General features: G+C 34.3%; 1 protein-coding gene and 1 pseudogene across 11 annotated transcripts in view; both read left to right on the top strand.

Moving 5' to 3' along the window:
• Positions 1-15083, top strand: part of STAU2 (staufen double-stranded RNA binding protein 2) — a 309733-nt gene that overhangs the window by 19483 nt on the left and 275167 nt on the right. For 3 of the 11 annotated variants that reach the window (XM_027127898.1, XM_027127904.1, XM_027127900.1), the window contains one exon: positions 13049-13179. The exons of 4 other annotated variants lie outside the window; for them this stretch is intronic. In XM_027127898.1, the coding sequence (XP_026983699.1) occupies positions 13066-13179 (114 nt within the window). In that variant the 5' untranslated portion in view covers positions 13049-13065. Of the gene's footprint in view, positions 1-8086; positions 8217-13033; positions 13180-15083 lie in introns of all 11 variants that reach the window. 4 more of the 11 variants (XM_027127896.1, XM_027127901.1, XM_027127897.1 and 1 more) reach the window with 3 other exon arrangements.
• LOC113631583 (uncharacterized) lies at positions 2561-2654 on the top strand (annotated as a pseudogene).

Raw genomic sequence — 15083 nt, forward strand, 5'->3', positions numbered from 1 at the left:
AACCCACACTAAGGCACATCATAATCAAATGGCTGAAAATCAGTGTTAGTGAAAGGAAATCTTAAAAGCAGTCAGAGGGAAAAAAAAGACATCAACAGAGAAATAGGGACAAGAATGACAGAGTTTTTGTTGGACACTGCAAGCCAGAAAAGAGTGGAGTGACATTTTTAAAAGACTATAAAATACTTGTCAACTTTGGATTCTGTTTCCACTGAAAATGCTTTCCGAAAAGAAGTGACTTGTCATACAAAGGAACTTATTTACAAAACAGAACTAGACTCACAGACATAGAAAACAAATTTATGGTTAGCAAAGGGGAAAGGCAGGGGAGGGATATATTAGGAGTTTGGGAATAACAGATACACACTACTATATATAAAATAAACAACAAGGACCCACTGTATAGCACAGGGAACTGTATTCTATATCTTGTAATAACCTGTAATGGAAAAGAATCTGAAAAAATATAGATATATAACTAAATCACTTTGCTGTGCACCTGAAACTAACACAACATTGTAAATCAACTAAGTTGTAAAACAACTTCAATAAAATAAAAACTTCAGAGGAAACAAAAAAGTGACTTTTTTTGTTTTGTTTTTAAATTTTTAATTGTGGTAAAATATATATAACATAAAATTTACCATTTTAACCATCTTTTTAAAAATTAATTTGTTTCTTTTGGCTGCATTGGGTCTTCGTTGCTTCATGCAGGCTTTCTCTCTATTTGCGGTGAGCGGGGGCTACTCTTCATTGTGGTGTGCGGGCTTCTCGTTGCTGTGGCTTCTCTTGTTGCAGAGCACGGGCTCTAGGCACACAGGCTTCAGTTGTTGTGGCACGCAGGCTCTAGAGCGCAGGCTCAGTAGTTGTGGCACATGGGCTTAGTTTCTCCGCGGCATGTGCAATCTTCCCAGACCAGGGCTGGAACGCGTGCCCTCTGCGTTGGCAGGCGGATTCCCAAGCACTGCGCCACCAGAGAAGTCCCCCCATTTTAACCATTTTTAAGTGTATGGTGGCACTAAGTAGCTGAACAGTGTTGTATAACCATCACCGTCACCAACACCCATCTGCAGAGCTTCTTGATATTCCCAAACTGAAACTCTGTACCCATTAAAACACTAACTCCCCATTCTCCAATCCACCAGCCCCTGTCAACCACCATTCTACTTTCTGTCTTTATGAGTTTGACTGCTCTCAATATCTCATGTAAGTGGAATTGTACAAGTCCTTTTGTGACTGGCTTATTTTACTTAGCATAATGTCTTCGAAGTTCATTCATGTTATAGCACGTGTCACAATTTCCTTTTTAAGGCTGAATAATATTCCATTTTATATATATACCACATTTTATTTATTCACTCATCCATTGGTAGACATTTGGGGTGCTTCCACCTTTTGACTGTTGTGAATAATGCTGCAGTGAACATGGGAGTGCATATATCTGTTCAGGTCCCTGCTTTCTGTTATTCTGGGTCTATTTTTCCAGGAGTGAAATTGCTGGATCCTATGGTAATTCTGTGTTTAATTACTGTTTTCCATAGTGGCTACACGATTTCACATTCCCACTAATAATGAACAAGGGTTCCAAGTTCCCCATATCCTCACCAATACTTACTTTTTTCCTCCCTCCCTTCCTTCCTTTCTTTTTTTGGTAATGGCCATCTTACTAGGTATGAAGTAGTATCTTATGGTTTTCATTTGCATTGCTTTGATACTAGTGATTTTAATATCTTTTCACGTGCTTGTCGGCTGTTTGTATATCATTATTGGAGAAATGTCTATGCAAATTCCTTACTCAGTACTCCCCCACTACAAGAAAAATTATAAAGAATGTCCTTCAGGGGCTTCCCTGGTGGCGCAGTGGTTGAGAGTCCGCCTGCCGATGCAGGGGACACGGGTTCGTGCCCCGGTCTGGGAAGATCCCACATGCCGCGGAAAGGCTGGGCCCGTGAGCCATGGCCGCTGAGCCTGTGCGTCTGGAGCCTGTGCTCCACAACGGGAGAGGCCATAACAGTGAGAGGCCCGCGTACCGCAAAAAACAAAAACAAAACAAAACAAAACAAAATGTCCTTCAGGCAGCAGGAAAATGAAAAAGATGCAAAAAGCAGAAATGGTAATTACTTGGGTAAATGTCTAAGTTTTTTTTAAATTAATCTTTCTAAAAGGTAATTTATTGTTTAAAGCAAAAATATGAAGGTACTGTGTGGCTTTTACATAAAATTACAATGCATAATAACAGTAGCTTGAAGGTTGAGGGAGAAAGGGAAGGATGTTATTAAAGATTCTAATGCCCTTGATTAGGTGGTATAATATAAAGGTAGACTATGATAAGTTAAAGGTATATATAGTAAACTCTAAAGCAGCCAGTAAAAGAGCAAAACAAAAAGTTATAACTAATAAGCCAAAAAAAGTAGATAGAATTGAATATACAAAATAATTCAGCAGAAACCACGAAAAGATGAAGGGAACAAAGACCAGATGGGAAAAATATAAAATAAATAGCAGGATGATAGGCTCAAACCTAATGATATGTATAATCACATTAAATGTAGATAGTCTGGTGTTGCTTCAGCAGCACATATATTAAAATTGGAATGATACAGAGAAGATGTACAAATTATGACACATAAATTTGTGTAGCGTTTGATATTTTTAAAAAAGTAAATAGTCTAAACATCCCAATTTAAAGGCTAAAATTGGATTAAAAAGCAAGACCCAACCATATATTTGCCTGTAAGAAATAGTAACTATAAACACAAATAGGTTAAAAATAATGAAAAAGATATAACATGCTAACTTAGTTGAAAGAAACTTGGAGTTTCTTTAATAAAACTTGGTTTTATTAATATCAAAATAGATTTGAGAGCAAGGAATATTTATTACCTGGTAAAAATAAGATCATTTCATAACAATAAAGGGATCAGTTAATTAAGAGGACATACCAATGCTAAATACTTACGTACCTAAGCTCAAAACAAATGAAGCAAAAACTAATAGAAATTCAAGGAAACATTCACAATTATAGTCAGAGATTTCAGTAACCCCTCTCAATAATTGATATAACAAATGGACAGAAAAATTACAAAGATTTAGTTAACTTGAGTAACACTGTCAACTTGACCTGGCTGCATTTACAGACCACTTTACTCAAGAAGAGCAGAATACACATTTGTTCAGAAGTTCACACAGAACATTTACCAAGATAGACTATATATTCTGGGCCATAAAACAAGTCTCAATAAATTCAAAAGGATTCAACTCATACAAAGAATCTTCTCAGCTCACAGTGCAGTTAAATTAGAAATCATTAATAGAAAGATCCTTGGAAAATCCCCAATATTTGGAAATTAAATAGCATGCTTATAAGTAATTCATGATTAAAAGAAGAAATCAAAAGGGAAATTATAAAGTATTTTAAACTGAGTAAGAACAGAAGCACAACGTATTAGAAGATGCTGCGAAAACAGTACTTAGTGGGAAATCTGTAGCTCTAAATATCTATACTAGAAAGGAAGAAAGGTCTCAAATAAATGACTTTAATTTCCACCTTAATAATGTAGAAAAGAACAGATCCCAAAGGGAGCAGAAGAAAATAAGAGATAATCTGAATAACGCTATATGTAGTAAAGATACTGAAATTTGTACTTAAAAAATGTTCTCACAAAGAAAACTCCAGGTTCAGATAGTTTCACTGGTGAATTGTACTAAATACTATAGGAAGAGATAATATCGATTCTACACAAGCTTTTCAAAAATATTTGAAGCGGAGGGAATGTTTTCCAAAGACTTTGATGTCAGCATTACTGGGATACCAGAACGAGGCAAAGACATTCCAAGGAAACTACAGAACAATACTACTCACAAACATAGATGTACAAAATTTAAACAGAATTTTAGCAAATCAAATTCAACAAAATTTTAAAAGGATATTATGTCATGACCATGTGGGATTTATCCCAGGAATGTAAGGTTGGTTTAACATTCAAAAAAACCAAATAATATATATAATTCCCCACATTAACAAAGTAAACAGTAAAAAGCACAGTCATTTCAATAGATGCAGAAAAATCATTTGACTAATCCAGTAACCATTCCTGATTTTTAAAAAAGCCTTCAGTAAACCAGGAATAGAAATGAACTTCCTCAGTATGAAAATGGGCATCCATGACAAGCTTTGTTGGCTGATATTATTGGTGGAAAGATTGGACACTTTTTTTCTAAAATTAGAAACAAGTTAGAGATGTCTACTTTCATCAGTCCTATTCAGCATTGTCCTGGAGGTTGTAGCTAGTGCAGTAGGGCAAGAAAAGGAAATACATGGTATTCACGTTGCAAAGAAAGGAATAAAACTGTCCTAATTCACAGATTACCTGATTTTCTATGGAGAAAATTTGATGGACTTCTACTAGATCTAATGAATCAGTATAGTAAGATTGAAGGATACAAGATCAATATGCAAAAATTGGTTGTACTTCTGTACATTAGCAAGGAACAATCTGAAAAAAAACCCCATTTACAACAGTATCAAAAATATGAAATACATATATGGATAAATACAACAAAGTAAGTTAAAAGAATATGTTCAGTAATATAAAATACTGCTGAAATGAAAGGATACCTAAGTAAATTGAGAGATCCATTTGATCCTCATTATTCATGTATTCTGTATTTGTGAATTGGTCTATTCGCTAAAATTTATATGTAACCCCAAAATAATACTTGCAACGCTTTTGTGATCATTTGCTGACACCTGCAGAGTGGTGAAAAATTTGAGTTGCCCTTTGTGCGCAATCTGAACTGAGGCTGAACAAGGTGACACTCTGCTTTCTTGTTTCAGTTCTCCTGCAATAAGCAAGCGTCCCGGTTTATTTAGTGCCACATTTTTCACATTTTTGTGCTTTTTGTTGGTGATTTGGCTGTTTAAAATGGCCCCCAGGCGTAGTGCTGAAGTGCTTTGTATTGTCCCTGAGCACAGGAAGGCTGTGATATGCCTTAGGGGTAAGATGTATGTGTTTAGATAAACTTCATTCAGGCAGGAGTTACTGTTTTGAGTTCAGTATTAGTGGTACAACAGTATACATTAAGTAAGGGATTTTAGCCAGAAACACACATAAAACAGTGTTATTTATTAATTGACTAACAAAAAATGTTATGACCAAGGGCTTACCGGAACCTAACCTTTTATTTCCTCAGAAGCAGTGATTCAGTATTTGATAGTTTACTGTTTGCAGGAACATTAAAAAACATAGCTATCATTGAGATATCATCATCTCAATAATGAGAATTGACTATATGTCATGTACGCAGGTTGGAAGGCTCAACTTTGTTAAAATTTCACCACATTAATCTGTAAATTCAGGGGAATTCTATTCTAATCCTTGAAGGCATTTTTGCCTAAAATAATTTCACATGGAATTACAAGAACTTAGAATATCTAAAACAACTTTGAAAAAGAACAGTATTGGGGAGCCAACACTGCCTAATTTCAAGAATTTTTATAAAGCTATGGTAAAAATTGCATTTGCATAAAAATGGACAAACAGATCAATGAAACAGAATAGGTAGTCCAGAAATAAACATACTTACATATAGATAACTGATTTTTGGCAAAACCACAAAAGCAATACAGTGGGAAAAATATAGCCTTTTCCACCAATAGTGCTTGAACATTGGATATCAATATACAAAAAATGAAATTTAATCTATACTTTGCACCATGTAGAAAAATTAATTCAAAATGGTTCAGAGACCTAACTTTGCAACCTAAAGCTTCTAGAAGAAAACACAGGAGAAAATCTTTGAGACCTCAGGTAGGTAATGATTTCTTAGATACAACATCAAAAGCACAATCTATAACTGAACAAATTGATACATTAGACATTATTAAAATTAAAGTCTGCTTTTTGAAAGACTCTGGTAAGAGAATGAAAAGAGACGCCACACCTACTAGAGAATGGACTTGAGGATATGGGGAGGGGGAAGGGTAAGCTGTGACAAAGCGAGAGAGAGGCATGGACATATATACACTACCAAACGTAAAATAGGTAGCTAGTGGGAAGCAGCCGCATAGCACAGGGAGATCAGCTCGGTGCTTTGTGACCACCTAGAGGGGTGGGATAGGGAGGGTGGGAGGGAGGGAGACGCAAGAGGGAAGAGATATGGGAACATAGGTATATGTATAACTGATTCACTCTGTTATAAAGCAGAAACTAACACACCATTGCAAAGCAATTATACTCCAATAAAGATGTTAAAAAAAAAAAAAAGGAAAGAGATGCCACATACTGGGAAAAATTTTTTGCCAAGCATATTCCTGATTAATGACTTGTATTTAGAATATACAAAGAACTCTTCAGATAAAACAATAAGAAAACGAAATGACCTAATTAAGAATATTCAGATAGACACTGTACTTCATATATATATAAATGTAGATAACATATAAACAAATGAAAAGATGCTCAACATTATTAGTTTTGAGGGAAATGCTCATTAAAACCACAATGAGATACCATTACACACCTATTAGAATGGCTAGAGTTAAGGAGACTGACCATTACACACCTATTAGAATGGCTAGAGTTAAGGAGACTGACCGTGCCAAATGTTGGTAAGGCCATACTATGTTTTAGCAGTGTTTAAATCCCAAGGTGGCTTCACTTGGAAAAGTCAGAGATTGTAGACATGACACTATGGTCTGCTTTGAATCAGGTCCTTGGGCATCTTCTTTCTGTCAGAACCTTGGTACATACTTTAGAAGGGACAACAGTAATTAAGAGTCTAACACTTAACACTGTAAACTGTTTACAACATTTGGTATGGCTCTGTAGAATAATTTTTTAGGTATAAAAGTTATGCATATTCAAAAAAAAGTAAAGACAAAAAGGTAAAACAATGCAGTACTTCAAAGCAGAAAGTGAACACCCCCCTGCTGCCAGTCCCGCTTCTTTAATGCATGCACATGTTTGATTTAAAGAAAATAAAAATAAGATTAGACAATGAGCTGTTACAGCTTTTTTCATTCAACATTTTGTAATGTTTTCCCATGTCACTACATCATTCTTTTTTCAAAGCTGCATAGTCCATTGTAGCTTAGGTAGCCAGTCAATTACTGATGGATAATATTTAGGTTGTTTATAGCTCTTGCAATTACAGTCTTACTATGTAGGTTGTCATTGTGTATCTTATGCGAGTGTTCCTGCAGTATGAATTACCTAGATGTACAATTTCTGTTTTAAAGATAGATGCAATTGAAAAACTTTAATCAATATTCCCAGATTGCCCGCCAAAAAATTTGTACTTATTTATGTTTGTATCGATAGAATTTGCACCCATTTTCACACATCCTTGTCAATACTTATCTGATTTTTTTTTCATTTTATCAGTCTCATGGAGTAAATTATATCTCATTGGAATTCAAATTTTTATTTCTTTAAACACTAGCTTTTTGAACAGGTGTTTACTCAATACATTATATGAATTGATTTTGCATTTTTTTCTGTTGGATTTTTAAAAAAAATTGATTTATGTCATCTTCATATTTTATGGATTTTATTTTTATCCTCTTCAGTTTTTCTTCACATGTTACAAGTATTTCTTCCCTAGTTTGTTGACATTTTTTAGTGTCATTCATGGTGTGTTCTGCTCTATAGAGGTTTTACATTTTTTGTGTTGTTAAATCTGTCAGTTTATCCCATTATGTCTTTTAGGTTTCTTATCTAGAAAAGCCTTCTATGTTACAGGATTATGACAGATATTTAGCCAAGTTTTCTTGTGCTTTTGTCATATTTTTATATTCTGCATTTGAATACTTTTGGAATTTATTTTTGTGTCTATATGAGATAGGAACTTTAATTTTTCTTAATTAACAGACAATTATAATAGAGCAGTTTGATCCTTGGGTGGTGATTTTGCTTGGACCACCTTAGGTTATGGTCTAATTTGAAGTTATAATATAACTTGGACAGACAGTTATATTTCTATGGACAGACAGTTATATTTCTGCTAGAAGGCAAGAACCTGTGGAAGGTAAATTCCTTGCTTTTTTGACTCTGTTTTCTTTCTTTTTATTTTACTTGGGAATTAGGAAGAGTCCCTTCCAATAGCAGGGAATAGGGAAAGGGGAGCCAGCAAAGAGACATAGAAACTGTGTCCAAGTCATTTTCTGGGACCAGGGATGGAAACGGATTCTTCTGTGGAGAGACTTGGCTCGGCAGGTGAGGTAGACTGTGATTTACTAGCAACAGCTCTGGCCATGATTTAACTACCTTAAAAATGTTGCTACTCTAAGTTCTGGCTTAGGAAACTTGGTGTTTTGGTGGATTCTGGTCACACAGTTTTTTCTGCTATATCCTATTCTGCATTTATAGTCTGCTAATGATCTACTTGAATTTGCCAGAATGTGATGTGTTTATTGTGCTTTCTCCTGCATGTGTGCTCTGGAAAAGCCTGGACTGTCTTTCTTTCTTCCTTGCTAACTTGGTGAATGCCTACTTTCCTTAACTAATCTAATCAGCACCTCTTGAAACGTACCTTTCAACACCCCGTTCACCTAAGGAGTCCCTTCTAACAGCCTTATTATAGAACTTTTCATGTTGTAGTTTAGTGTATTTGTTTCTCGTATGTGTCTGTTTTTCTACCAGACTCTGAGCTCCTTTGGAACAGGGATTTTGCCTGTTAATTGAAAACTGTGAACTGCATTATCTTGGTTCATTTTGAAGATTCAAGTCCCACAGAGTCCAGGACATTTTATAAAGATATAAAAACAATCTATCGCAAAAGATTTATGTCTCCGTTTTGCTGAGTGTGCAGATCCTGTTATTATGAAAAGCTATTTTACCAGTGTTACGTATCAAAGTTATGGAGAGTTACATGTAAACAAATTTTATATCAATAAAGGTAGAATATTCCCTAACAAAAATATGAGAAATCTTAAATGTAATTTATATCACACTTGGGGATTTTTCAGTGGAAACAAACTTAATATGTTACAGTAAGTCGAAAAAATAATAACAAATACCTGCTTTTTATAGAGTATTAAAGAAGTATATTTGTATGAATAAAATCAACTTATCCTAACGAACATTTTAACTCAGAATATTTTAGCTTAGGAAGCCATGGAAAAAGTTTATAAAGTATCTCTGTATGCATATTTGATGATAGTGTGCTTTAACAGATTACTTATAAGCAGAATAATAATGCATTCTTATTGTTAACAGTATCTTACGTCATTTCATTCAACCAATACCATAGTCCACTAATACGAAAACAACTATTATTTCTGTTTTACTGTCCAGGAAAGTGAGATTTGAGTACTTTCTCAAGGTTACGTAGATATCAGTCAGTGGCAGAGATATCCAAAACAGGTTCTTAAATAGATGGCATTTGTTCTCTCAAAAGCAAAGTTTTAGAATTGTGAAATTCATTATCATTAATTTTATTTACTTCTAAGTAGGTATCTACTATTCCAGCCACCAAATTGACTTGAAGCCTATTTCAAAATAGCTTCATTGAGGACATTCTTAAGTCTCTTGAAAATGTATACTTATGCAACAGTGTACATATTTCTCACTTTTTGTACTTGTTGACTTTTCTAAAAAGTAATATATAAATTAAGTTGATAGGTCCCCAATTTTTTTTTTTTTTTTTTTTCGGTACGCGGGCCTCTCACTGTTGTGGCCTCTCCCGTTGCGGAGCAAAGGCTCCGGACGCGCAGGCTCAGCGGCCATGGCTCACGGGCCCAGCCGCTCCGCGGCACGTGGGATCTTCCCGGACCGGGGCACGAACCCGTGTCCCCTGCATCGGCAGGCAGACTCTCAACTACTGTGCCACCAGGGAAGCCCGATAGATCCCAATTTTTATAGACCAATTTGTTTTGTAATTTTGTAGATATTTTGTCAAAATTTTGGTTTAATTTTGATATTACTGCTCTACCATTGATCTCTGTCAAGTAGTTAATAAGATTTCAGATTGAATAGAGGAACAACTATGGAAAATAAAATTTTAATCATTTTGTAAAATAAAACATATGAACTAGAACTAATTATTTTTAAATTTACCAACTTTAAATGTTTGGGTTTTAGTTATAAAGTTTTATCAAAGTGAGATCTTACATGTATTTTGCACACCTTTCACACCAAAACTTACATCACACATTAAATCCATTGTGGGATTTCCTTAATGGATTCCATGAGTCCATTATTGGATTCATGTTATTTTTATGAAGCAGAAAGTTAGAATTAATGGAATATAAGTTTAATACCATGTTATTAGCACTTTCCTTTAAAGAATTTAGATCAGATTTTCTTACCAAGTTTACAGAGCTATAAACTTATCTTTTTTTTTTTTTGCGGTACGCGGGCCTCTCACTGTTGTGGCCTCTCCCATTGCGGAGCACAGGCTCCGGACGCGCAGGCTCAGCGGCCATGGCTCACGGGCCCTGCCGCTCCGCGGCATGTGGTATCTTCCCGGACCGGGGCACGAACCTGTGTCCCCTGCATTGGCAGGCGGACTCTCAACCACTCCGCCACCAGGGAAGCCCTAAACTTATCATTTTAATGACATTTAAACATATTTAAATCCTAGGCTATTAATTTTTATACTGTAAAATATAAAATTTTTATATTTTATGTCACATTGTTCTTGCTATGCTCCTAATATTTTTTCCATCATAATAGATGAATATGCAGCATTACTAAGTTATGAAAATTGTTATAGTAGCAGTATAAATGCTATTTTAGTGTTATGCAAAATTGACTCATTTTTACTAGACTTCAGTATTTTCTCATTTTCATTCTTCTCATTTTCATTCTTCTTTTGCTTTTTGATATTCAGGTAGCTGTGTTGTCTACTGTACTTGAGTATTTAATGCCATGGTATGCAAGGACCAAAATTGATCATAGTACCAGGTCACCTTATATTTTATGTAATGACTGACTTTCTGGTACAGTTTATAAAATGTTTATTTGAATGATATACAATGGAATAAGTAAAATGCAGATTTCTTCAACCTCCCTTGACTAATAATATTCTTTGCCTTTTTGTGCTGTTCCAGAAAGTAATAACTGCTAGGTTTATTTATTTATTTTTGGTTTGTAAGCCACTTAGAATGGTTTAATTGTAGAATTAGCTGTCAGCTGTATTGGTCCTACAGTTGATTGCTTAGATTTTTTTTTTAAACTTATGCCTTATTAGGCAATTATAAAATAGTTTCTTAATCATAATGATTGTGATCAAGTTATTATACCAAATTGTTAGTCCTGTAGAGGGTATTAAAAAGTTAATTAAAAGTATTAAAAAGAATACTATTTTCTAATTAAATCTTGCCATAGAAAGTTTATAGATGAAGTTCCTAAAATCTGCTATTTCCATTTATTTAATGTATTCCCTATGTATTGTGACTGCAGTTTAATTGAGCAGGAAGTAATCCATTTGCATGTTTTATGCTTGGGTTTTAAAGTGTTTTTTAACATTGATTCATGGGAGATGAAAGAAAAACTAAAAAGCAGTTAAATATGTCTGTAAATGAGATGAAGGAGAAATATAGGATAAAATACTGTAGTGTTAGGAAAATATTCTGAAGCTGTAATAATAATTGTGGTAGAATTTAAAGTACCATGCATTTAAGAATCTTAACCTTATAACAATCTGTGAGTTAGTTAAGTAGGATAGATTATTGCCCTTATTTTATAGATAAAGAATAGTAGGCTTAGTAAATTTAAGTAAAAATTATTAAGACATTTCAGGTTAGGGAAGGATTTCTTGAGGCAGAAAAGGCCCAGACCATAAAAGATTGATATTATGCATAAAATAATCAATAGAAAAAAGGACAGAAGCAGTTCCCAGAAGAGGAAACCCAAATGATCAAAAACAAAGTTTTGTCAAACATCAGATTGTCAGAGATTAAAATATCTGACTATGCTGCGTGTTTTCAAGGTTGAAGGGAAATAGTAATTCTCATGCTGCCAGGGGAAGGTAATTTGGTACATTCCTTCTGCGTGCTGTTTGCTAGCATGTTTTAATTTGTAAGAGTGAAGAATTGGAAACAACCTAAATGTCTACTATCAGTAGGGAGAAGATTAAAAAATTTATGATAAAATGTTGTGATGGAAATTATACAGCAGTTAAAAGTAATGCACTGGATCTATGTAAGTTAACTCTCTAAAACATAATGAAGAGTGAAGAAAATAGTGAAAATGATATGTTTATTATATTACTATTTATGTGAACTCTAAAACTACATATATCAATACTGTGTATTTTTTCATGGATATGCATGCATTCATACAAATGTATTTTAGAATATTCTGGAGGGATATATTTTAAATTCACATAGTGGCAGTTTCTGGAAAAGATAAAGGGAACTTAACTGGAATGTAATACTGTTTTTTCTTTTTTTTGTTTTTTTTTTAAAGTAAGACAAAGCAAACATAGAAAGTGTTAATTTCAGTTCTGGGTGATAAGGGCATGGTCATTTGTTAAATTATTCTTTCTATTTCTTTTCAAAGTTTCATTAAAAAAAGAAAAAGTTACTAAAACACAGTAGTTGGGAGAGCTAGTAATTAAACTTAGGACTTGATTCCCAAGTCTAGAGCTTTTTCAATTAATATGTTCCTTCAGAATGAGAAGGAAAAAAAGGAAGATCAAATGATGAAAAAGCAGATAAAATTTAGTTTCATAGCAATAAGAATAAGAATTATGTGTTTATGCTAAAATTTCTTGAGAGGAAAGGAAAGTTACAGGATCAATTAAAAATTATAATCTTATATTGTTTTAAATCTTTAAGCATGCTGTTATCATATACATGTATAGAGAGCAATTTAGGTACTTAGGAAAAAAAGTTACCTTAATTTACTGTTTAAAATGTGATACATATTTCTGTTGCATGTAATGGAAGACTTCAGGTGATTTGAAATTTTTGTATAAAATTCATGAAAATAATTTAATCCAAATATACAATCTGATTTCAATCTAAAAAATTCAAAACTAGTTTTTCTTCCATTTTGTAAAGTCGTTCTTCACAAAAACTTTACAGCCTTTTTATTTACAGCTTCTCTCCAAGATAAAATGGCAAACCCCAAAGAGAAAACTCCAATGTGTCTGGTAAATGAGTTAGCCCGTTTCAATAGAGTCCAACCCCAGTATAAACTTCTGAAAGAAAGAGGGCCTGCTCATTCGAAGGTAAGGTTTTGAAGAGAGGTGGTGAGACATGCTTATCAAAGTCTATCAGATTTATCATCTCAGGTTTTAATTGTGCTTTTTTGGGGGGAGGGGGTAGTGGATGGCGTAAAGGCTCTTAGTTCTCTATCAAAAATATTTTGCACTCTGTAACTAAACAATTTTATAGCTCATTATGGTTTACAGAGCTCTTTCAGAGGCAGTACTTCATAAAAACCTTAATGAAACCACATGAGACATGGATTTTTGATTTCCTTTTAAGAAACTCAGGCACGGAAAAGTTTAGTAACTTGCTTTATAGTTCATGAGTGCCAGTGCCAGCGCTTGAACACGTATTCTGTGGCTCCCAAGTACTGTGCTTTTTCCATTACGTAGTAACTGCGAACAGAAAAATGGATACAGAGTAAAATACAACAACGTTACTTAGTGAGATGTCTTTTCCAATATGATTTTTAATTTTAAGAGTCACCATTTATAAAATTTGTATATACCAGTTTTGTTGTTATCTATGTATTCAGTTATAATATTCTTTTAAATGGAAAATTGATTTATATTTTTATATAGCCTCACACATATATGTTTTTACGTATACATGTTGCAAAGAAATCTATGACTGATGCATTTATGTTTGAGCTCTATTAATCTGTTTTTAAAAACTCAGTTGTGCACAAATTTCCTTGGCACATTTTTAATCTTGGATATTGGAGATTATGATAATGATTATAAATTTTTGTATACAGTGTGGAAGCAATTGATTCTCTAAAAGTTGGTTCATCTTCATAAAGCACAGGATGATTATTTCTAGCATCTCCTTCAAAGTAAGGAAAATAAGATGAAACTGAAATCCATCAATTTTATTCCATATTAGAGGCTTTTATGAAGGATTTCTGGGCAGCACTTTAATTTGTTCATAATATTTTTTGTTCAGAGAAGAAGGTAGTGGCCTTGGTCTACCTGTCTAGTCTTATACCCTGATCCTCTTCCATTCCCGTTAATCATATCTATTTCATACTCATTCTTTCTGCCCTTAATCATGTTGAACTGTTTTCATTTCTTATAATGTCTCATGTTTTTTCACATCTGTCAGGTTTGAACACACATCTCACGTCTTTCAAACCTTTGTGAAACTTCTCTGCTCCTTCCGCTGGGCCTCCAGCAGGTTCCGACTTTCTTAGTTGTAGTCATTACTGTGCTGTGGTACCATGGTATTTGTTGGTCATTATTATTGTATGAGACTGAGCTTATTTAGGGTAAGAAATATTTTATTCTTCTACAGTTCATGGTTCCTGTAGTATGTGTCCTCTTTGCTTCTCATGGCCAATTCCAGGTGTTCTTCCTTGAGATAGACCCCCAGGTTTGAATTTCATGTTAATAGACTGACCCCCAGTGTAACATCACGGTAGTCGTTTGCTGACCTCTGGGTGATTCCATCACATTTCTCACGGCTCACTTTCACTCTCTACAATACTCATCCTGTTTTAATTTTTGATGATATCATTGTCTAAATGATGGTTGTTCCAACATGCTGACATTTCAGTTTCTTGCATGTCTCCAATTATGTTGTCTTCCACTCTCCTTCAGCCACTCATTCCTGTGATCACATTCTTGATTTTTTTCATTACCAATAACTGCAAGAGCCTGCATAATTACAATCTCAAGCATTCATTCGTCTCTGACACCTACTTCATTCCCTCTAGTGGTCTGACTTCAATAGTCCTTTCACACCACAGATCCATTGATTCCACCACCGTTTTACTATTTCTTACTTCCCTCAGTCCTCACATGTTTATCTAGCTTAAATTCCATATGCATTGTATGTACCCTCAACTCTCTTCCCCCCTTGGTTAGTACATGCTTAGCAAAATCGCAACCCAAATCCCAACTCTGCTTCCCTTCTGAGTTACCGA

The sequence above is a fragment of the Aethalodelphis obliquidens genome, unplaced genomic scaffold (assembly GCF_003676395.1).
Source record: "Aethalodelphis obliquidens isolate GAN/ISIS:26980383/991018 unplaced genomic scaffold, ASM367639v1 scaffold33, whole genome shotgun sequence".
NCBI lineage: Eukaryota > Metazoa > Chordata > Mammalia > Artiodactyla > Delphinidae > Aethalodelphis > Aethalodelphis obliquidens.